The following is a 26,054-nucleotide window of genomic DNA, read 5'->3' on the forward strand; positions in this document are numbered from 1 at the left end:
AACTGCAGAATGTTTTTGTGGAAATAATATTACATTTCAGAAGAGATTTCACAGCTTTTAATGAATAAGAATTATCATTGGTTGTTAGCAAAATAATTTGTTAAATTGCACCAAGAATCTATAGCATCCCAGGTATCCAATATGAGTCTACTGCTGGCATTATATGTGCATAATTGTTAAAACTATGAGTAGTTTATAAAAATTTGGGGTCCAATTACCATATTTGAAATAGAGAGAATTGTAATTTTCAGGTTAAAAATACTTTTCCCTCAATATACTGTCATATTTCATAGTCAATATAAATAATATAAATAATGTCAAACTTTAAATCATGTGCTCTTTGAAAATCAGACTTACAAATGGAAGGTAGTTTGAAATAGCACATGAATCCCCCCTAAAGAATCATACTACAAAACATTAACAAAGAAATTAACAAAAGACATTAACCAAATTGAGATCATTTTGAGAAATCAAATAAAATAGAAGATAATCAAGAGGGAAAAATTTTTAGTTTCTGAAATGTTTTCTCACACACTGGCAGAAGAGGTAACGTGACTTTCTTCTATATAATACTCTTAACGTAAGCATTTATTTGACAGTTATAAAGAGGTAGGATTTGCTATACAGAGGAATCAATAACAACCTTGTAAAGCCTACAGCAGTGCACATAAACATGCTGTAGGAGACATTAACACCAGACTGAAAGAAATAATTATATTTTCAATAAACATGTTCCTACTGGATAATCAATTTTTTGCATGTTTTACCAGCTGTTTCACAGCTCAGGTAGTGAATGGCAGCAGCTGTTATATCAAAACCATAGATTATAGGCACATGAGGTGCTTTTAATTTTTCACAGGTATCTAGTTATTCGTGATCAGCCACATTTAACTCACATTAAATAAAAACAAGGTATTCAGCGGGTGATTAATTCAGGAGGATTTTTAGTACAGTCTTATTGTAGAAATGAATTCTTAACCAATTATTTTTATGTCATAAGACTTAATAATTCAAATTATATACTGCCTTTATTCTCAGATTTAAGAGACTTGTCACGATCAATGTTTCTGAAATATTAAATTAAAAGGTGTCATGGTAATTACTATGGAATAAATAGCAATTAAGATTTTTTAGGCAAATAAGCTCAAACTGTTTCCAGTGAATAGTTATACTACTAATATTTTCCCACACAATGCATGCATCATTCATAACAAGTAGCCTAAAAACATAAAATGTAAATTTGCAGAATTACCTCAAAAGATCTTAAGAAACTGATTTAATACAGAATTTGATAGTACTTGTTTAAGAAACAGCTATGTATAACATATCCAAAAAGAGATAGACTTGAAGGTAAATAATACAAATTATTTTACCATACAATGATCATATTTCTGTTCTGTATTTGTAATGGTAAACCTAACATATGCTTTGAGAAGAGTAAATAATTTGCAGGATAAGTAAAAGGCAATTATTTAAAAATTTACATCAACTAATAACTATAATTTATAGTATAAATATGTACCAGAAATTTGAATTAGGTAATACTTACTGCTATATAATAAACTCTTGCTTTTTCTACCAACATCCAGTTTTTCTCCACATCAAGATGTTTTTCCTTTTTATAACAATTGGCAGCAGCAAGATTAGCTACAAGGGATCTAAAACAACAACAAAAAGCAAGTAGGTTTTACTTATACTATAACCAGTCTTGTCAATTAACAATATCTTTGCGAATTTCGCCGTATATTTTGTTGTATATAAAATTAATTTTGTTTTGAGAACTTTTCAAAATTTCTATGTAGTCTTTGAGAAAAACAGAGATGTTAATCCTTGTTCTAAATACCCCCTGGTATTTTGAGAATCTGCCATCTAAGTTTCTTTTTGATACTAAAACGATAAGACTATCTATTTTCTACATTTTAATAGTTCAAAATGCAGTTAAGAAATAAAGCTACCATGCTGTTATGCAAAAAATATATATAGATGCAAATAAAAACTTTTTAAGTATCAACATACTGTACATTTATTATTTAATCTAATCCTTTAAAAGCCAAAGATGGGATTAGTTTCACAAAACACACATATAAATGTAGACCATATTTACTATGAGAAATTAATTTGAAAACCATTACATTTTAAGGACTGGAATAAATTTAAAGTAGTTTCTATAGTTGAAAACTCTGTGCTGGTTCAATTTTGCGGCTGAAAAATCTAAACAGGATACTGCATTTAAAATCTTGCTACAAGCGCCACGTAGAGCTTTTTATTATTCCCCAACAATTAAATGTAATAAAATAATTATTTACATTACATACAAATTAATAGAAATACTTTTCCTCCTCATTCTGACTCAGAAATTAGAAAAAAACTTGCCAATTTTTCTTTTTCTTTGTTTTTCCCAGTAATTCTATTGAGAGCAAAAGGGTTTATAACATTGTGCTATTTCAGGTATACATTATTACCTAACAATTTCTGAACAGACTTCATCATGCTCACAACCAGTAGTCTAATTTTTGTCTGTCACCGTACATATGTGCCCCTTCACCCCTTTCAAGGAGCCAAGAACATACAAGGGAGAAAGGAAAGTCTCTTCAATAAATGGTGCTGGGAAAACTGGACAGCCACACACAAAAGAATGCAAGTAGACCATTATATTGCACCATACACAAAAATTAACTCAAAATGGACTAAAGACTTGAATGTAAGACCTGAAACCATAAAACTCCTAGAAGAAAATACAGGCAGTACACTCTTTGACATTGGTCTCAGCAGCATCTTTTCAAATACCATGTCTATTTGGGCAAGGGAAACAAAAGAAAAAGTTAACAGATGGGACTACATCAGACTAAAAAGCTTCTGCAAAACAAAGGAAACCATGAACAAAATGAAAAGACAACCCACCAACTGGGAAAAAACATTTGCAAATCATTTATCCAACAAGGGGTTGATCTCCAAAATATATAAAGAACTCATTCAACTCAACAACAAAAAAACAAACCACCTGATCAAAAAATGGGCAGAGGATATGAAGAGACATTTTTCCAAAGAAGATATACAGATGGCCAACAGACACAGGAAATGATGTTCAACATCACTAATATTTAGGGAAATGCAAATCAAAACAAAAATGAGATATCACCTTACAACTGTCAGAATGGCTATAATTACCAAGACAAAAAACAACAAATGTTGGAGAGGATGTGGAGAAAAGGGAACTCTCATGCACTGCTGGTGGGAATGCAAACTGGTGCAGTCACTATGGAAAACATTATGGAGACTTCTCAAAATATTAAAAATAGAAACACCATACGATCCAGCTATCCCACTACTGAGTATTTATCCAAAGAACTTGAAATCAATGATCCAAAGAGATTTATGTGCCAATTTTTCACTTTTTCTAAACAAATGGTAACAGTTATGATTTAAAAAAAAAACACAAACACATCATCTCATCACTTGAGAATTTGGTAATATAGTTGGTTCTTGTGTTAAGAAAAAAAAAATCAATTCTCTTCCAAAACATATTTCTACTCATCAATATGCCAACTGACTACTGAAGGATACATCTGTTTATATTCAATTAAATGAACGAAAATAAGAGTAATATGCATCAATATATTCATATGCAAAATAACTATGTTACAAACTTTAGAATAATTAGGACTAATTTATAAAAAATATTTTACTAATCATGACTCTAGTAAAATTTCGATAAAAATGGTTACTAAATAAAAGCAAACATTTCCAGTACCAGCTATTAAACTCTATTTTAATCATAAAACTACTCTTTGATAGGAAACTACATAATTCTCCAAAAGAAAAACACACATATTCTTACTCTCCAAATGTATTTAGTTCAGTTTGGAGAATGAGAACCTGGATTAAGAAGAATACTACATTATCCAAACTCTTTGATTCCCAAGTTTTGGACAGTGGTAGTAAGAGTTACCAGCCCTATCTAAAACAATTTATCCAAGTCTATGAGGTTCCACAATTTGGACAATGAGTTAGATAGTGAGGGTTTCCCCCAGGTTTTGACTTCCAATATCATCTGAACAAAACTGATCGCCATAAGCATAATATTAGTATATAAATTAAGCTGTTGACATCTGGGACACCTAATATTATCATAACCGTTCTTTAAAATAGCAACTTAGCATACACAAACAAGTTAGCAATTTTACTCCAACCTGAGTGGTATCAGAGGCAAAACAACCCATTTCTCACTGATGGGAAAACTTCGCACCTGTGTATAAAAGTTGGTTTTTAGAAAAACTTTTGAAAAAGGGAAAGGTCTAAATAAGTATATTTCAAATATGTTTGAACAATGGATGGTTTTATTTATTGAAATCTTAAAAATCATAAAGTTCTCCTACACACAAAAAATAAAGTTAAAGGAAAGGTTTGAAAATGGTTTTGGCACTCTATTTTTGAAAGTTATATTTTAGTTATTTAATGACTGCTGCCCAGAAGAGTGTCACGTCCTTAACATACATTTATTGGAGGCCAAGGAGTGAACAAAAACAAAGGGAGTAAGAAAGGGGAATGGAGCAAGGGGAGGAGAGGAAAGGGAGGAGATTAAGAAAGGAAGACACGAAGCAAATAGAAAGGAGGGAATGGAGGAGGACAAACTAAATATTTCTAGCTATAAGGAATGTAAAATTTCCAGTGAATCACTACTTAAAAATAGAAAATCTTTGGTGATTCTAACAACATAATAGCTAGGAAAGTTATTTTGTTTTTCCTTTGCAAAGGAGAAAAAAGCCTATGTTGATGAGCAATATGGTAATAATGCTGTTAGCGATGCATGAATGTATTGAAGGAAAATGTCCATGTAGCTCCAAAAGGCACAAATACAACGAATGCATGGAAGGCCCTGAGAGATATATTTCAAATTCATATAGAGAAGAATTCTCTAAGTAAAGTTGTATAGAAATGTAACGGGTTGCTTCTTGAGTGGTGCCTTACTCATGACTGAAGTTTTTTAATATGGATGGATGACTATTTGCCAGAAAGGCTTTAGATGTCCTAATTCATATGAGACTGGATATAATGTAGTATTTTATATATGTTAAAAAATACATATGTATATGTATGTGTGCATTTGAATATTCCACTCTCAGGATATGGTGAAAAGAACATTCTTTCTAATTCCAGTTTGGCAAGAAACTAGCTACAAGACATTGAATAAAATGTTTTCCTTTTCTAATCCTAATTGTAAAAAGTAGAGACTAGACTAGATAATCTCAAAAATTTCATTCTATTATGCCTCATGAAGACAACAGCAGGTTGAACAAAGGCAATTTTTTTTAAAAAAGAAAAAATTATAAAAGGAAAAAAAGTTTACTAAATATTAAAAGCAATTATAAGCATGAGGTCTACATTCCAAATGCAGATTGGAATTCAGATTCCACCAGTATTTAAAAAGCCAATTAGTACAAGGCTTCCCTTGGAATTACACTGACCTGTTGTCACCAGTGATGCACACAGCACAAGTCCCTGTTGGTTGCTCATTCTGCTCATAGTAATGAGCATCCACATGGGCTTCAGCAGCTTTTTTCTTCAGGATCTCCCCAAATTTATCCATTCCGATGCATCCAAAAAATGTTGCTACTCTGTGTGGTTGCTGAATCATCCACTGAAAAACAGGAACATAATTTTAACGGGTCAGAAAAATGGAACACATAGTTCAGTATTCTGCCATAGATGGTGGCATAAAACAGATGCTTTGTTAGAAGCTGTGGCTGTTATGAGTGGAATTCCAATCCTGTACTACCACTTAGGATAACAAATCTGATACAACAACCACATAAAATCTTATTATACTACTTTCAGGGAGAGAAATAGAGCATAGTGGTTAAGAGCCCAGAATCTCAAGTCACATACACCTTAGGTCAAAGCTGGCTTGATATAGGAAAATAATAGTGAGTCCCAATACAAGTTGTATAGGATTGCCTTTAAAAGCCCAGAATCTATACTAAAGATTGTCTGGGTTCATATCTTGCCTCTGCCACTGATAAGCTGTCTGAGTAAGAGCATGTCACTTAACATTTCTATGCTCATTTTCCTCATCTGTAAACAACGAAAATAATTATAAATATACCTCATAAGGTTGTCCAGGAACTTTAAGTAAATGTATATGCACTTCTGAGCATAGTACCCAGCACATAGTAAACAACATATACTGGCAGTGGTTGTCAGTATTATTGTCATACTTGTAGTAATTCATATATAAGTTAAGCTAAACTTGCTCACGTCTAATAAGTTGTTTTAAAAATACAGAAACAGGGGCTGGCCCAGTGGCGCAGGCGTTTAACTACGCGAGCTCCGCTGGGAAGGCCCGGGGTTCGCCGGTTTGGATCCCGGGTGTGCACGGACACTGCTTGTCAGGCCATGCTGTGGTGGCGTCCGACATAAAGTGGAGGAAGATGGGCACGGATGTTAGCCCAGGGCAAGACTTCCTCAGCAAAAAAACAGGAGGATTAGCAGATGTTAGCACAGGGTTGATCTCCTCACACACACACACACACACACACACACACACACACACACACACACAAAAAAAAAAAAAATACAGAAACAAAGAGCATTAAAATTTTTAATTCTAATCTCATCTTTCACTAGTCTCATAAACTTTAATTTCTTTGCTATAAATTAGTGACAGTGGATTTCTTTTAAAATGCATACTTTTCACTGATATGAAATGCTATCTTTCATAATTAGCTCAAATTTCTGAGGTTTCTAATACTTCTATTAGCTATTCGAAAGCCACCATCTATTTTGCTTCTAACACTTATAGTTAGCAAAATACTCAATATACAAAGTCAAATGACATCAAAATCTTATCACATTATCAAATATTTGGAGCATAAAAGAAATGCATGTATATTTGAGAGTTAAAGGAATGAAGAGAGAAACAAAAGGTAACAGAGAGAAAACCATAAGATAAAGATATAGTAACTGTCTGACGATCTAGCAATCTTACTTCTAGGGATTTATCCTGAAGATAAATGTCCACAAACATAAAACAAACACATGTATAAGTATTCTTTGAGACATTATTTATTATGGCAAAGTGTTGGGAACAACCTAAATGTCCATCCATAGAAGACTGGTTGAATAAACTATGACAAATCAATTCAGCGCAATACCACAAAGCAATTTAAAAAAATAAGAACAAAGAAAAGCTATATAGAATAATCCATCTATATGGAGTAATTGCCAGGGTATTTTGCTAACTTAAAAAAAAAAAGAGCAGGGTTCAAAAGTGTGTGTAGGAGGAGGAAGTCAAGATGGCGGTGAAGGCAGATTCTGAACTCACCTCCTCCCGGGGACACAGCCAATTTACAACTACCCGTGGAAAAATTACCTCTGAGACAGAACTGAAAACTGGATAAGGGGAACTCCTGCAACAAAGCACAATCCTAATTGAGGTAGAAGAGGCAGAAACTCCCTTCTGGAGAGAAAAAGCGCCGCCTTCAGCAGCCTCAGCGCCTCAGGGCCGCCAGGGAGCAGCCCAAAGGTACGCAGCCCTCCCTGGAGGAGCAGGACCCTGAGCCAGGGAGCGCCCCCGCTGTGGGCATTTTGTGGACCCAGCACAATCGAGATGAGTGGCATAATATCTGACTTTGCCTGCTACTAAAACATTGGGGAATACCCCCAGAAAAGCTGGTTCACAAAGAAATTAAAACCGGCTCTTAAAGGGCCCACACGCAAACTCACCCATTTCAGAAAGCAACCTAAAATCACCAGAAAGAAAGGTGCACAGTGCTTTGGTGAAAAGAGACTCACCTAATAGGCCCTGGGTGCATCTTGGTGAGAGGTGAGACCTCTCCAGGGACTGGGACATTGGCGGCGGCCATTGTTGTGGCCTGGTGTGGGCGTACTGACACAGACGCCATTGGAGTTCTCCCTGGGGCCTGCTAGCCCAGAGAATCCCCACCCACTAGAACACCGATTTAATCCAGCTCAGCCAGGGCAGGCAGCCCACCCTAGAGACTGGCCCCACCCAACAACAAGCCCTCAGGCAACTTGTGGGCCTGCATAGATTGGTGACTGGATTCTCTGCAGCCTGGCAAAGGAGCCGACTTCAGTGGGGCAGGGCGTGCACAAGGAGCGGGTGGAGAGTGTGGGGCGGTGGTGGAGTGTGTGAGGCTCCCGCCTGGAGAGACTGGGTCTGCTTGGGGAGGTCGGGGCACGCACACAGGACAGGACTGTGTTGACTGTGTGTGGACTGGTGGGCAGCAGGGCTTGTCAGCTGCAGAAAACTTGTGCTTCTCAAAGACCCACATGGGGGTTTGCCCCACCTTCCAAAGCCTGAAACAATTGGGTGCCCCCGTGCCTGAGGCCAGCCCCACCCAGCTGCAATCCTCAGAGAGCTGACAAGAGACCTAAAGGCTGGAGGCTTATAGCAATTGTAAGGCCCTGAGCCTAACAACCTGCCACGATGGGGGCCTACTCACTTACAAGAAAGACTGCAACAAAAATGTGGTATTAGAACTTGCAGCCAACTGTGCTGGGGCTCCCCACACCTGATAAAGAGACTGAAGGGCCCACAACAACTACAAACAGCTGAGCATTACAACAGCTGGCCAGGAGCATAACTCGGCCTCCCTGGGCGCCTACAGGGAAAGCAAACAGGCCACAACAGAAGGACACACGTAGCCCACATAGGGGTCACCCATGGAACACTGAGAACTGCGGAAAGCACACTGCAGGCCTCCTAAGCCATCACTTACATAAGGTCACCTATCCAAGAGCAGGAGACGTAGCTGACCTACCTAATATGTAGATTTAAGCACAGGGAAAGAGGCAAAATGAGGAGGCAAAGGAATGCATTCCAAGAAAGGGAACAGGACAAAACCCCAGAAAAGGAACTTAAGTGAAAGAGAAATGAGCAACGTACCTGACAGAGAGTTCAAACAAAGAGTGTTAAGGATGCTCACTGATCTGGGGAGAAGAATAGATGAACTCAGGGAGAATATCCACAAAGAAATGGAAGATAGGGGCGGCCCCATGGCTTGGTGGTTGGGTGCGCGTGCTCTGCAGCTGGCGGCTCGGGTTTGGATCCCGGGCGCGCACCGACGCACTGCTCGTCTGGCCATGCTGAGGCCGTGTCCCACATGCAGCAACTGGAAGGATGTGCAACTGTGACGTGCACCTATCTACTGGGGCTTTGGGGAGAAAAAGGAGGAGGACTGGCAATAGATGTTAGCTCAGGGCCAGTCTTCCTCAGCAAAAAGAGGAGGATTGGCATGGATGTTAGCTCAGGGCTGATCTTCCTCACAAAAACAAAAAAAGAAGAAAGAAATGGAAGATATAAAAAAGAACCAATCAGAAATGAAGAATACAATACTGGAAATGAAAAATTCACTAGAGGGACTCAAAAGCAGAGTAGAGGATACAGAAGAACGGATCTGTGCGCTGGACGAAAGACTAGAAGAAATTACCCAAGCTGAACACGTAAAAGAGAAAAGAATTAAAAAGAGTGAAGACAGTCTAAGGGACCTCTGGGACAACATCAAGCACACTAACATCCATATTATAGGTGTCCTGGAAGGAGAAGAGTGAGACAAAGGGGCAGAGAATCTATTTCAAGAAATAATAGATGAACACTTCCCTAACCTAAGGAAGGAAACAGACATCCAGGTACAGGAAGCACAGAGAGCCCCAAACAAGATAAACCCAAAGAGGCCCACACCAAGACACATCATAATCAAAATGTCCAGAATTAAAGATAAAGAGAGAATCCTAGAAGCCGCAAGAGAAAGTCAAGTTACATACAAAGGAAACCCCATAAGGCTATCAGCTGACTTCTCAGCAGAAACCTTACAGGCAAGAAAAGAATGGCATGATATATTAAAGTGCTAAAAGGAAAAAACTTACAGCCAAGAATACTCTACCCAGCAAGGTTATCATTCAAAATGGAAGGAGAGATCAAAAATTTCCCAGACAAGTAAAAATTAAAGGAGTTTGTCACCAAGAAACCAGTGCTACAAGAAATGTTAAAGCGACTGATTTAAGGGGAAAAGAGAAGACCACAAATAGGAAAAATTATCTATTTCCATGATAAGAGGGTAATGGATACAAATTTCCAAAAAGAGGTTAGATATGATATCAAAAACATAAAAGGAGGGAGGAGGGGAGTTAAAGAGTAGAGCTTTCAGACAGAGGTCAAACTAATGTGACCATCAATTCTGTATAGAAGAAGAAAGGAACAGAGAAGGACTTCTAAAACACTGAGAACAAAAAAAAAAAAAGTTAAAAAATGGCAGTAAGTACATACTTATCAATAGCTACTTTAAATGTCAATGGACTAAATGCTCCAATTAAAAGGCATAGGGTGGCTGATGGGATAAAAAAACAAGACCCATATATATGCTGTATACAAGAGACACACTTCAGACCTAGAGACACTCACAAACTGAAAGTGAAGGGATGGAAAAAGATACTCCAGGCAAAGGGCAATGAAAAGAAAGCTGGGGTAGCAGTACTCATATCAGAAAAAATAGACTTTAAAACAAAAACTGTAAAAAGAGACAAAGAAGGGCATTACATAATGATCAAGGGAACAGTCCAACAAGAGGATATAACGCTTGTAAATATCTACGCACCCAATGTAGGTGCACCTAAATATATAAAGCAATTATTAACAGACATAAAAACAGAAATAGACAGTAACACAATAATAGTAGGGGACTTGAACACTCCACTTACACCAATGGATAGATCATCCAAACAGAAGATCAATAAGGAAACATTGGCCTTAAACGACACACTAGAACAGATGGACCTCGTAGATATATACAGAGCATTCAATCGAAAAACCGAAGAATACACGTTCTTTTCAAATGCACAAGGGACATTCTCCAGGATTGATCACATATTAGGCCACAAAACAAGTCTCCATAAATTTAAGAAGATTGAAATAATACCAAGCATCTTTTCTGACCACAACGGTATGAAACTAGAAATCAACTATAGGAAGAAAATCAGAAAAGCCACAAATACGTGGAGATTAAACAAAATGCTACTGAACAACGACTGGGTCAATGAAGAAATCAAGGAAGAAATCAAAAAATACCTGGAGACAAATGAAAATGAAAATACGACATGCCAGAATTTATGGGATACGGCAAAAGCAGTTCTAAGAGGGAAGTTTATAGCGATACAGGCCTATCTCAACAAACAAGAAAAATCTCAAATAAACAATCTAACAATGCACCTAAAGGAACTGGAAAAAGAAGAACAAAGAAAGCCCAAAATCAGTAGAAGAAGGGAAATAATAAAAATCAGAGCAGAAATAAATGAAATAGAGACCAAAAAAACAGTAGAAAAAATTAATACAACCAAGAGCTGGGTCTTTGAAAAGATCAACAACATTGACAAACCTTTAGCTAGACTCACCAACAAAAAAAGAGAGAAGGCACAAACAAGTAAAATCAGAAATGAAAGAGGAGAAATTACAACAGACACCTCAGAAATACAAAAGATTATAAGAGAATACTATGAAAAGCTTTATGCCAACCAATTCGACAATCTGGAAGAAATGGATAAATTCTTAGAATCATACAACCTTCCAAAACTGGATCAAGAAGAAGTAGAGAATTTGAATAGACCAATCACCAGTAAGGAGATAGAAACAGTAATCACAAACCTCCCCAAAAATAAAAGTCCAGGACCAGACGGCTTCCCTGGTGAATTCTACCAAACATTCAAAGAAGACTTAATACCTATCCTTCTCAAACTCTTCCAAAAAATTGAGGAGGCGGGGAAGCTCCCTAACTCATTCTACGAAGCTGACATTACCCTGATACCAAAACCAGACAAGGACAACACAAAAAAAAGAAAATTACAGCCCAATATCACTGATGAACATCGATGCAAAAATCCTCAACAAAATACTAGCAAATCGCATACAACAATACGTTAAAAAGATTATACAGAATGATCAAGTGGGATTTATTCCAGGTATGCAGGGATGGTTTAACATTCACAAATCAATCAACGTAATACACCACATTAATAAAATGAAGAATAAAAATCACATGATCATCTCAATAGATGCAGAGAAAGCATTTGGCAAGATACAGCATCCATTTATGATAAAAACTCTGACTAAAATGGGTATAGAAGGAAAGTACCTCAACATAATAAAGACCATATATGACAAACCTACAGCTAATATCATCCTCAATGGAGAAAAACTGAAAGCTATCCCTCTAAGAACAGGAACCAGACAAGGATGCCCACTGTCACCACTCCTATTTAACATAGTACTGGAAGTCCTAGCCACAGCAATCAGGCAAGAGAAAGAAATAAAAGGGATCCACATTGGAAAGGAAGAAGTGAAATTGTCACTATTTGCAGATGACATGATTTTATATATAGAAAACCCTGAAGAATCCACCAGAAAACTTTTAGAAGTAATAAACGCATATGGTAAAGTTGCAGGATACAAAATCAACATACAAAAATCAGTTGCATTTCAATACACTAACAACGAAGTAGCAGAAAGAGAAATTAAGAATACCATCCCATTTAAAATTGCAACAAAAAGAATAAAATACCTAGGAATAAACTTAACCAAAGAGGTGAAAGATCTGTACACCTAAAACTATAAAACATTGCTGAAAGAAACTGAAGAAGACACAAAGAAATGGAAAGATATTCCGTGCTCTTGGATTGGAAGAATTAACATAGTTAAGATGTCCATACTTCTTAAAGCAATCCATAGATTCAATGCAATCCCTATCAAAGTTCCAACAACATTTTTCACAGAAATAGAACAAAGAACCCTACAATTTATATGGAACAACAAAGACCCCGAATAGGTAAAGGAATCCTGAGAAAAAAGAACAAAGCTGGAAGTATCACACTCCCTGATTTCAAAATATACTACAAAGCTATAGTAACCAAAACAGCAGGTACTGGCACAAAAACAGACACACAGATCAATGGAATAGAATCAAAAGCCCAGAAATAAACCCACACATCTATGGACAGTTAATCTTTGTTTTGTTTTTTTTTTAAGATTGTATTTATTTATTTTTTCCCCCCAAAGCCCCAGCAGATAGTTGTATGTCATAGTTGCACATCCTTCTAGTTGCTGTATGTGGGACGCAGCCTCAGCATGACCGGAGAAGCGGTGCGTCAGTGCGCGCCTGGGATCCGAACCCAGGCCGCCAGTAGTGCAGCGCACACACTTAACCGCTAAGCCACGGGGCCGGCCCTGGACAGCTAATCTTTGACAAAGGAGCCAAGAACATACAACGGAGAAAAGAAAGTCTCCTCAACAAATGGTGTTGGGAAAACTGGATAGTCACTTGCAAAAAAATGAAAGTAGACCCTTACCTTACACCATACACAAAAACTAACTCCAAATGGATTAGAGACTTGAATGTAAGACCTGAAACTATGAAACTTCTAGAAGAAAACATAGGCAGCACGCTCTTCGACATCAGTCTTAGCAACATATTTTCAAGCACCATGTCTGACCGGGCAAGAGAAACAATAGACAAAATAAACAAATGGGACTACATCAGACTAAAAAGCTTCTGCACAGCAAAAGAAACCATCAACAAAACGAAAAGACAACCTAACAGGTGGGAGAATATATTTGCAAACCATACATCTGATAAGGGCTTAATCTCCAAAATATATAAAGAACTCATGCATCTCAACAACAAGAAAACTACCAACCCAATTAAAAAATGGGCAAAAGACCTGAACAGACATTTCTCCAAAAAGATATACAGATAGCCAACAGACACATGAAAAGATGTTCAAAATCATTAACTCTCAGGGAAAGGCAAATCAAAACTACAATGAGATATCACCTCACACCCGTCAGAATGGCTATGATTAACAAGACAGGAAACAACATGTGTTGGAGAGGATGTGGAGAGAAGGGAACTCGCATACTCTGCTGGTGGGAGTGCAAACTGGTGCAGCCACTATGGAAAACAGTATGGAGATTCCTCAAAAAATCAAGGATAGAACTACCATATGATCCAGCTATCCCACTGCTGGGTATTTATCCGAAGAACTTGAAAACACCAATGCATAAAGATACATGCACCCCTGTGTTCATTGCAGCATTATTCACAATAGCCAAGACTTGGAAACAACCTAAGTGCCCATCAAGGGACGAATGGATAAAGATGTGGTATATATACACAATGGACTACTACTCAGCCATAAGAAACGATGAAATCCAGCCATTTGTGACAACATGGATGGACATTGAGGGTATTATGCAAGGTGAAATAAGTCAGAGGGAGAAGGTCAAATACCGTATGATTTCCTTCATTAAGTAGTAGATAATAACAACAATAATCAAACACATAGAGACAGAGATTGGATTGGTGGTTACCAGAGGGGAAGGGGGGAGGGAGGAGGGCGAAAGGGATAATTCGGCACATGTGTGTGGTGATGGGTTGTAATTAGTATTTGGGTGGTGAACATGATGTAATCTATGCAGAAATAGAAGTATAATGATGTACACCTGAAATTTATACAATGTTATAAACCAATGTTACTGCAATAAACAAACAAAAAAAGTGTGTGTATACGCTTTAAGAAAGAATAAGAATTAAGAACATATATATTCTTTTAGTATATACAATATTCTTTTACAATTCATAGATCATTTTAAATTTGCTTATTTTATAAAAAGAGACACAGGAAGAGTAAACCAGAAACTAGAGAAAACGGTTTTCTATAAGAGTGGGTGGCAAGGAATGGAATACAGAAATAGGGATAGAAGAAAGACTTCTCTGAATGTAACACTTCACATAATCTTGACTTTTGAAGAGTTAAAATTTTACTTTCTTGAAAATGAAATTCAATTGGAAAACAATGATAAACTTCAATACAAAAGAAACAAAGAAATCAAAGAAAATAGTAAATTGTAAAATAACCACATAGAAAAAATGAAAATAACTTTTCAACATACTATTAACTTTTCAACATACTAATATAAGGAACAAAAATAAAAAACAAAAAATCTTGAACTTTAATAGTAGGTTTATTGTTGGTAATGCTATCTGCAAAACTATTTTGCGTGTATTGTAGGACAGTGCAAATGAATATAAAGTTGATGCTGTTGGGAAGCAGGCTTGAACTTTTGGGAACTAGGCTTGCACTGCAGGAGAAGAGCAATACAAATATGGTATGGGGCAAAGGAAGAAGGTTTCAAGCGAGAAATTTGACGGATACCATCTTAATCAAATGATTTAACTTAGTGTCTTCAATAAGGCAACAAACTAACCTTATATGCCTCCTGCTGTGATGCAATGAGAAATATGCAGTATTACTTATGTAGTATTCTTGCCAAAAATGTTTAACCTGAATCTCATCATTATGACACAATCAGGTAAGTCCAGACTATGGCATATTTTATAAGCAACTGGCTTGGACTCTCAAAAGAAGGAAATGCCTAGAAAGACACTCCCCAACCCCAAATAAAGGTGGAAAGACTGTTGTAAATCAAAGCAAATTAATGAAATACGACAAATATATGCAATGTATAACCATTACTGGGTCCTGGATTGAGAATAAAATCAAACAGCTATAAAAGACACTATTAGAATAACTTCTGAAATTGGAATACCTATTATATGTATCAGAAAATAGTATTGTATCAATTCTAAATTTCTCGAATAGAGGATAAATACTTCAAAATGGTTCAGATGGATTTATTTATTTATATAAAGAAAGAGAAAGCAAACGTGTTAAAATTTTAATAATTGGTAGATCTATGTGTGAAGGGTATAGGGAAGTTCATTTTACTATTCTTTCTACTTTTTCTGTAAGTTAGAAAATTTTCAAAATTAAAGGGTCGGTCAAAGATATTATAAATAAATCAACCATTCCATTTAAAGACTAATAATAATTTAAAATTAAGTTATTCAATTTTCATTTATTGAAATGAGTAAATCATATGAAGCAGTTAATATCTTAAAATGCATCAATAATAATGCCTAACAGATTTTAAATACTTTAAACCACATTTGGGGTAAGTATAAATTTAACAGCAGAGAATATGTGCTGTTCTATGAATTACTTTTGTTCATGTAGAAAGCACGGTTAAATGATCGACTTTGTTTTATGTAGTAAAAAACAAAGTCAACAGCAAATTTTACTATGATTATTTAAATAACTTAATATGCTATCAAAATAATAGGAAACTTCATTCAGTGAAAGTGAAGGCATTATAATGTAATTCAGCCTAATTATAATCAAAGTTTACATGTTCAAACTATAATCTGAAAAGGGGTCTATTATCAACTCACTACCAGGCTTAAATCTGACTTACAATACTTCCATAATCAGGATTTAAATGAATCGAAACATCTTGATTACAAGTCAATTTTACTTATACCTGGGAGACAAAAATGGACAAATAGAAATATTCAGCAGGTTTTGTTATAATTCCACTATTGAAAATTTCACCATAATGGCTAACATTCTGGCTATTTCTGACATTAGCATATCAGGACACTGTCAAAATGTGAGAACTTTATACTTCTGATCAGTTATTTCCACTCAAAAGTTAGTCAATCTAAAAAATGAGAGTTTAGTAAGCCAAAATAGACACACAAAAAGAAGAGAAGCCATGTTCACTGAACTTAATAACCAAGCTGAGTAAGTAAAGATGTTATAATAAAGAAAGCTGAAATAGATTAAAAGTATCAATTTTTCAGTTTACAAATTAATTTGCTAAGAGTTCTGTTAAAATTTTAGTACACCTGTATCTCACACACAATGTTACCAACACCTAACCAATCTATTTCCTACCATTCTGATATCCAATCAACAAATATTTAATGCATGTCTACTAGACATGCATAACTATGACATATAACTATCTACTGGGGCTTTGGGGGCGGGGAGGGGAAAGGAGGAGGGTTGGCAATAGATGTTAGCTCAGAGCCAGTCTTCCTCAGCAAAAAGAGGAGGATTAGCATGAATGTTAGCTCAGGGCTGATCTTCCTCACAAAAAAATAAAAATAAAAATAATAATATTTATGAAAAGTTTGCAGAGATTGCAGAATTTTCAGACATTGGACAACAGGCAGAGCAGGACTCTGATCTCTCATAGAAAAAGATTTTGATTGATGTTGCATTGAATCTGTGAATCAATTTCGGGAGAATTGCTTTCTTAAGAATGTTGAGTTTTCTAATCCATGCACATAGTACTATAGCTCTCCATATATATAGACTTTTTTATCCTCAGCAAGCTTCTGTAGTGTTCTATGTATAGGTCTTGCACCTGTTTTCTTAAATTTGTCCCAATATGTGTCATTTTTTGATGCTATTGTAAATGACATTGTTTTCTTAATTTTAATTGTCAACTGTTCCTTGATAGTATATAGAGTTACATTATACTTTTGTGTATTCATCTTGAATCCTGAGACCTTGATAAACTCACTTTTTAATCCTAGAGCATTTATGTAGATTCCTTGTGATCTCATATATTCCTTAAGCATGTGCAGGTTGATATCCAGCCAGAGCCTCAAGAGTTACTCTATACGGATTTCAGCTTATTCCTCTCTGAAACTTTTTCATAATTGCTAATCTCCTTTTGCTCCTTGGACGCTTAGCTGCTTGAACACTTAGCTCTGTCTCCTCATTTCAGCGAGAATGCCAAGCTCTGTTTTGCTTCTTCCTCCCTACACTGTAGTTCAGAAATTGCCTCCTGGCAGAGAACTTGCCTGATGTCAGAGCTCACCTTGTTTCTTTTCTGTTAGAGATCACAGTCCTGCTCTGTCTGTTGTCCAATTCAAAATTATGCAGTTGTTTCCTTTTGGAGTTTTTTTCTAGTTATTGACAGCACAAGGGTAATTCTAGACCCTGCGACTTCCTCATGGCTGGAGTTGGAAGTTAAAGATAGGTGTTTAAGGATGTACTATAAGTAAATAAACAAAGAGAAGCTGGGCCATTTGTTTTAGCTAAAAGAAATATCAGAACAAGGTTGAGTCTCTTTCCTGGAGAATCTGAAAAAGTAGTGGTTGTGACTTTGTATTGGGAACACTGTCATTTTCATCCTTTTATCCTCTAGTAGACATGCAACTATGTTTATTTATTTATTTTTCCACCAAAGTCCCAGTAGATAGTTGTATGTCATAGCTGCACGTCCTTCTAGTTGCTGTATGTGGGACGCGGCCTCAGCATGGCCGGACAAGCGGTGCGCGGGTGCGCGCCCGGGATCCGAACCCGGGCTGCCAGCAGCGGAGCGCGCGCACCCAACTGCTAAGCCAAGGGGCCGGCCCTATAAATATTATTAAGATATCAAAAAGCTGATTCTATAATCAACAGTAAAAGAAAAAGGAACTCGAATAGCCAAAGGTTAAGAGGCATGTCAGTATGATGGAAACAAACATTGCTAAATCCCAATTTCTTCAAATATAAAATGTGGATAATATAACCTACGATCTTGCAAGGATGTTTTAAGAATTAGAAACAGACTAACAAGACATGCAGATTAGTTCAGTAAATGACACCTATTATTATAGTTGGATCACTTTTATACAGAGAATGAAAGGGTTTCACTATACTGTAAGTAACTACACCTAACTGGAGAACAAAGACACAGCCACGATCGGTAACTTTAAATAAATACGTGAATCAGTTGAATTCAATTTTAAAAGCACTAGTAAAGGCAAAACGTTACCAGAAAACACCCAGGAGGGAGATTAATTGCAGCTGAGGGGATCAGAAAAGGCTTTCAGAAATGGGTGACATTATCAACTGGTCTCTGAAGGATGGGCATAATTTTCAAAAATGGCTATGAACTGGAAAGAAAGTAGAGGCATAGAGCACTTGCCTCCCTTCCAGTCTTAGGAATTTTACCACGGTGTCCCTAAGGCAAAAGAAATTCCATTCATTAAGTAGTTAGTTCCAAACAACTTAGTAAGTATTTCGTAACAATTTAGTGCCTGTCGCACACTGCAAAATTCTCAAACCTTGGAATCAGACTGGTCACCAACACCCTCATTTCCTATTTCACATTGATTTTTGTGCAGTACTTGTTTTTTAACCACAGAAACCACTAAAAACCCAGTTTTGCAAGGTATATGATGCCACCAAAAAGAATGTAGCAATCTAACGTTAAAATGGAAATATCTGGAGCTAGTGGTTCATGCTGCATCTGACAGATGTCACTGTTTGCCTAGAAAATTTAAAAAATCTCACAGACCCAATGTGGGCTTGCTACAGCACCCAAGCGGCCTTAGCACACAGTTAGGGAAATAAAGGAGTATAGTGTTGACAAAAACAATGAAGAGGAGAAATAAAGAATTAATAGGAGTATAATGACAGAGCTGCTATGCGGGAGGGAAGAAACTGATGGGAAAAGTAGATCTAGGCCAGATCATTAAATGCCACTTTAAGAAGTTCAGGCAGCATTCTGTAGGTAGAAGGGTGTACACGAGGGTTTTTGAGCAAAAGAACGAGATGATAAAAGATGATGCCTCATTAAGGTAAGGAACCAGGAGGAGAAAATTTATAACTGAATTTAAACGGGGGTTGAATAAATGACATATTAAGCTTCACATGAAGAGTCTTTAACAACACATGGAAAGGTTTCTATTAATATTAACCTCACTTTCTAGGTGAATTTCCCTTTGTCACCTAAATGCAATCTTTAGGACAATACAACTGACAATGATTCTCAAGAGCCAGTCACTTCTAAGATATTACTATATACTTTAATTCAATTCACAATGGAATGATGAAGAATGACACCTAGATACTAAAATAGTTGCAAGATAAGCAAAAGATAAGAAATTTTATACGAGAAAACTCAATGAGGCATTTCTGGAAAACCATAAAGCACAAGTAAAAGAAATTAAATGTCAAAACTGGGAAATAACAGCAACAAGCAGATTGCAAACGGTAATGAGGAAATCAAAATTGAAGTAGTTGGTTAGGAAAACAGCATATATCACACAGCTTAAAAGACTGATTCTCTCAAATGATTGCTATGCCACCAAGTGAGACAGAGTGAAACACAAAATTTTCATAAATATTATTAAGAATCCATTCTCCCTCAATAACTAGTATGTTATACTCCTTTCCTGCCAAAACTGCTCTATATCCCCTGTTGGCAAGCATCCTATTGATAAAAATTGATTCCCAATAATCCTACTATTATCCCCAACAATGGATGGGGATATTTTTATTGTTAAATACTGTTAACATCTATTTCTCAGAAGAGATTTTAGGAAACTTTGGCCTAGTAGGAAAAAAACATAAATTTTAGACTCAGATATATATATATGCCATTTGATGGCAAATTACACACTCTATCAGAGATAGATTTTTTGCAGAATTATTGTGAGAAATGAATAATATATCATAACCAAAGTGTCTAAACCAGTGCCTGTTAGCGAGTACTGATGATGATGACAATAGCAGGGCACTGAAATACGACAAAAAGAAATTTTTAGTCTAACTTCATTCAACTTATTCCATAAATATTTTCTGATCACCTACCATTTGTTGAACATTATTGTAGTAAATAATGGATAAAGCAGCATTTCTCTATTTCTTTTGTAGGCTTCTTTTTCCCCCACCTCTTAGTGTTTCACAGGCCTGTATCCAAGGATTACCTGCTCTTCTCACTCTATATGTTTTCTCTGAATATGATCTAATCTACTCCCATGGTTTCAATTACCATCTATACACTGAGACTCCTCACCTCTATTTTTAGTTTAGACCTGTCTTCAGACTACTGACCCAAATATCCAAATGCCTATGAACCCTATTTTGTCTACTAAATCTACACATTTCTACTTCTATCTCCATTAATACCACTTTAGTGCAAGCCACCATCTTCTCTCAGACTACTGCCAAAGCATCTTTAAAAAATTTTTTTGTTGAAATATATTTACATACCATAAAATTTACCACTTTCCAGTGTATAATTCAGTTGTTTTCCTTATATTCACAAGGTTGTACAACCATCACCACTATCTAATTCCAGAACATTTCATCACCAAAAGAAGAAACTTGAATCCGTTAGCAATTAAGCCCCATTCTTCCCCCCTACTCTAACCCCACAACCATTTGCAATAGCTCTTTAACTCATTTCCCCGCCTTCAGTTCTGTTGCCCTTCAATCCACTGCACTTTGAGTGATCTTTCAAAAATATCCTTCAATAGTTATCCATTTCTCTTAAGCAAAGTTCAAACATAAACTTTATAATTGAATTATCAACTGTCTCTCCAAGTTTATCCTATGGTATTACTCTCTTGAATGCAATTTTCCAGTACACTGAATACTTCATTCTATTTGTATTCTGTCTCATGTTCTCTCTCGCTTCCTACTTAGGTTTTCAGCCTCACTTTCTTGGGTAAGCTCTTCCTGAACACTAGCGTATACGCCCATGTCTTATGTTGCCATAGCAAACTATATTAATCCCATCATAAAATTAATTCCACTTAATCGTAATTTCCTGTTCAACACACTGTTTTCCTGGCTTCTTTGAAAGAGCTATAGGGTGTATATCTACATCTAGAAGAGTGTCTGCCATCTTTTACACACTTAATAAATATTTGTCAAATGAATGAACAGGAAACCCTCTTCATAATCCTCTAATCCTCTCTTCATAAAGCTTACAGTTTAGGGTTATATAAAAATTACAGACAAAAGTACATTACTATTATTATAAGATACATATAGAGAAAGAGCTATTTAGCACATGGGAGTAGCACCTACCTTAGAATCTGGGGAGTGGCCAAAGATTTCCTAAGGGAAATAAGAGAAACTCTGTCCAAGATGAAACTTGTAGGAATTAAGGGACATGGTGGGTCTTGGGTGGGATAGTTAATATTCAAAGGAAGAAGGATGACAAAGAAGATTAGAAGTAAAAAAGTAAATTCTATAGAATTATAAAACTAAAAGTAAATTCAGTATTCCAAAAGGATTGTGGTACCTTATAGATGCAATGAATAAAGATGAATAAGAAATGTTCTTAGAATCAAAATGCTTAAAATATCTTCCTTAAATCTGTATTCTAAAGATACAGCATTTTCTAAAGCACACAATAAATGCTTACTGAATATATCATTTGGAGATATCATTGGAGATACCATTTGCTATCATTTGTAGATATCACTTGGAGATATCATTAATAATACAACCATTAAATCAGGTTAAAGGTTCAGCATAGGACCTGGCATAAGGTTGGCACAGAATAACTTTTAACTGTTATTATAATTCCTACTATTGTAATCGTTATATCAGCATCAACAACACTATTGTTATTGTTATTTCTAAGGCAAATTGTTAAATATTTAGAATACTAAGAAGGAGTCTGAATTTAATTTTCTGAGATTTGTAGCCTGCCTGAGGTCCATGCGCCCCATCAAGGTATGTGTGGGATGAAGGCGGTAATCTATAAACTCCCTGAAATTGTAAAGAAACTCTGATGTATTTTTTAGAGGAAAGGATTCATAGATTTCATCAGATTCCTAAAAGGGACTGGGCCATCCAGACCAAAGAGACGGGGGGTGGGAGGAAGGTATAGGGAGAACACAGCTATAACTAGGGAGGAAGGCATTTTCTTTGTAAGCAGAAGAGTAACAAGGTTATACGACTGCACCATGTTAACCAAGAAAACCATTTAATCCGAAGCTATCCACATTAAAAAATATTGTATAAGTTATGTGTTTTTAAAACAACTGATATTATCTGAAACTGTTACTAAATTAATTTCTTTAAGTATCAAAAATAACTAGCCTGGATTGGGGCTGGCCTGGTGACGTTGTGATTAAGTTCGTGCTCTCCATTTTGGCAGCCCAGGGTTTCGTAGGTCTGGATCCCAGGTGCGGACCTGCACACCACTTATCAAGCCATGTTGTGGCATCGTCCCATATACAAAATAGAGGAAGACTGGCACAGATGTTAGCTCAGGGCCAATCTTCCTCACCAAAAAAAAAATAAATAAATAAATAACTAGCCTGGATTTATTTCCACAGGTTTCCAAAACTAGGTGATAAAAAATAACACAGTGCCTGAATATGGTGTTATAATAGGCTTCAGGTTTTTATTCAATTTGACTTTCACCAGAAGCCTGTAAGAAACAAGATTTCTATCAATTGGATAATATATATTCTACTTCTATGTTCTTCCAAAATCTTAAAAATCATGCCTACTTTTAGTTTCTTGCTTATGCACAATGAAGTATTTTAGGTTGGAATACAAAGAGATCTCTTAAGGAGAAATCAGATCTTTAAAGAAAAAAAAAAATACCTCTGGAAAATGTCTTCAGAAACAGAATTCAATATAGCATTCCCACAACATCAATGGAAATTGTTAAATTCCCTTACATAATTAAATGATGTTTCAAATACATACATACATATATATATATATGGTAATACGCTGCTGGGGTTCAGGACACACTAATCCAAATTATGGCACATTGGCTGAAGGAATTTGAGAAAATGGTAGAAGCAGAAAGGTCACTCCTGACCTTCCCTCCCCTTCTCCTCTGAAACAGGTCATAAAACCCTCACGTTAGAGGTATCCTCCCTATACCTGGAGGATAAGAGCATCCTTATCTCTGAAGACAAAGGGATGCCAAGATGAATCCTAACAAAAAGGCCTTGCTAAGTTTCCCCCAGTTTACTACACTTGTCTCATACTCTCTGACCTATCATATTTCTACAAGATTTCCCACTCTTCATCAAACCTCACATAAAAATACTCAGGCCAAACTGTTTCTTCGGCTCTTCGTTTCCTTATGAAGGTTCCCAAGTCACATAAAATTTATATTAAATAAATCTGTATGCTTTGTCAGTTTAATTTTCAGACCCAGCCAGGGACCCTAAGAGGGTTAAAGAAAACTTTTTCCTCCCCTACAACCCTTAAGCAACTTCAAATTAAAGCAGATTGTAGCAATAGTTGTTCTAGAGTTTAAAGGACATTTTTATTCAACCATACATCATAATTTAAAATAATTTCTAAAATCATTTTATCATTTTCCCCATATATTCCAAACACCTTCCCCCGACAACTTAAGAAAAACTCTGCTAAAATCAAATACAAACCAAAAGTTCAGCTAAAAAACACCATAATTAGCCAAAGATGAGTTAGAAACAATACAGTTAAGAACTAAATTAATGAGTACTTAGTATACGTTGGGCATTACGCTAGTCCTTTACCTACTACGTTATCTCAGTTAATGTGAACTACCAAGCATGAGGTAAATACTATTCCAGTTTCACAAGTGAGGAAAGAGAGGGTAGGTCAGTGGCAAAGCTCAAGTCTGTATGATTTTAGAAGGTGTACTCTCATTCATTAATCTAGATATGAGGAAAGAAAGAGAAGTAAAGAAAATCATACTAGAAGGAACGTCATCAGACCTCAGATATAGAGCTGGCTTGGAAAAGAGTAACCGTGTGACTTTGTATAAGTAACTTAATCTCTCTAGCTATCATTGTCCTAACTTGTAAAAGTGAGGAAATTATGGTGATTTTCTAAGAAAGCCATCACTTCAAGATACGAAAAAACAGAAAAATATACTATATATAAAACAAGAGAAAAAACACCATACAACTTTACTGTGGTCAATTACAATTGGGACAGAGAGGTGAGGAGGGTAAGAAACCTTTAGAGAAAACCACAGTGGTCTTGAGAGGTAAGAATGTCAGTCAGATGCATTCGCCCAGAAATTCTACAAAATCCAAAGAGCAGGCCAACTAATAACCAAAGAGCAAGAGAAGAATTGAGAAAAATCCTACTCCTTTACTATTTCTAGCGTTCATGTTATAAAAAACAAAATCCCTCAAGGCAGTAAACATCTGCCCATCAACACCTATCAGCAGCAACATCAAAAGCATAAGGCAAAGGTCAAGTCAAAGTTTATTGACAATGATGAACTATGACAGCCTCTATTAAATTACCCCTTCCTTCAAGATGTATGTGATCAAAGCAGCAAAGATATTTTCACTCAGTCACATAACAAGCTATTTGTTGAGATTGAAACATCTGGTCAATATCTCCTAACACTGCAATTTCATGCACGGTTAGCATTAGGGCACATTTCTTCTCCTCTTCTTACAGAGTCCATAAGGGTGGCACATATGGCTGATCATTTCATTCAAAAAGGATTCAGTTCAAGGCATTACACACAATCGTCTGTGCTTTATGGTGTTTTAAGTCTACCTGCCATCGTTTTCCATCATCATTGCTCACTGCTGTTCTCTTCTACTACAAAAGCCTGCAAATATGACAGAGCACTTAAAGCTTAACAGCTTTCCTCCACTGGAGTTTAGAAAGCATTTAAGGCAAAGGAATCTATAAAGTGGCAGGTCATTTTCTATCGTTAAAAACTCCCAATACATTAAACTATTTACCAATTTATTTACCATTTAAGCAAAGATCTAGTACAGATTAGGAAAGTAATTTTTAATGTCAAATCAAATGCTTAACTTTCTACATGACAGATCTATGAAAGTATACTCTTTTGGTATAATTTTAAGTTCTAATAAATGACTTGAAAAACGATATTACAGGAACATTTAGAAATTTATTTTACAGGGGTTTTCAGAGTATTATTTTTTAAACTTGACAAAGAGCAATTCTATACTAACAGAAAAGGGATGCTACAATTTTATCAGTCCCATATGCTGAAATCTTCCACTTGAAATTCATGCATTGGTTGTCATGGTAACAGGGCTCTTTCTTAAACACTTCGAGTAGTAAACCTGAACTCACACCATAGATTTCTCTTTTCCCCTTTCTTCCTTTGGGATAATAGCTTCAAGGGAAAAACAGGGTGGAAGTAGGGGACATCTTTAAAGCTACTGTTTCACATTTCCTTTGACACATCTCCCTGATAGTACAGTAGTATAACTGTATGAGTGTAGTTATCTTCTGAAATATAAAGATTTGCCTAGACATTAATAACGAAATGAATTTCAATGAGGAAATATTCTTGTAGTGATAAAGAATTATTTATGAACACCTTACAATAAGTAATATGCAATAGCTGATTAAGGAAGGAGAATACCAACAAGACTGAATTAACATCTAAGTTAAGA

General features: G+C 36.0%; 1 protein-coding gene across 3 annotated transcripts in view; it reads right to left on the reverse strand.

Annotated features, from left to right (window-relative positions):
* The window catches only part of ADK (adenosine kinase), a 544,441-nt gene that overhangs the window by 251,480 nt on the left and 266,907 nt on the right, over nt 1–26,054 (reverse strand). For all 3 annotated transcript variants that reach the window (XM_058543130.1, XM_058543129.1, XM_058543127.1), the window contains exons 5-6: nt 5,466–5,638; nt 1,550–1,658 (exon numbers count right to left, since the gene is read on the reverse strand). In XM_058543130.1, the coding sequence (XP_058399113.1) occupies nt 1,550–1,658; nt 5,466–5,638 (282 nt within the window). The remainder of the gene's footprint in view (nt 1–1,549; nt 1,659–5,465; nt 5,639–26,054) is intronic.

Source organism: Diceros bicornis, chromosome 6 (assembly GCF_020826845.1).
Source record: "Diceros bicornis minor isolate mBicDic1 chromosome 6, mDicBic1.mat.cur, whole genome shotgun sequence".
Taxonomy (NCBI): domain Eukaryota; kingdom Metazoa; phylum Chordata; class Mammalia; order Perissodactyla; family Rhinocerotidae; genus Diceros; species Diceros bicornis.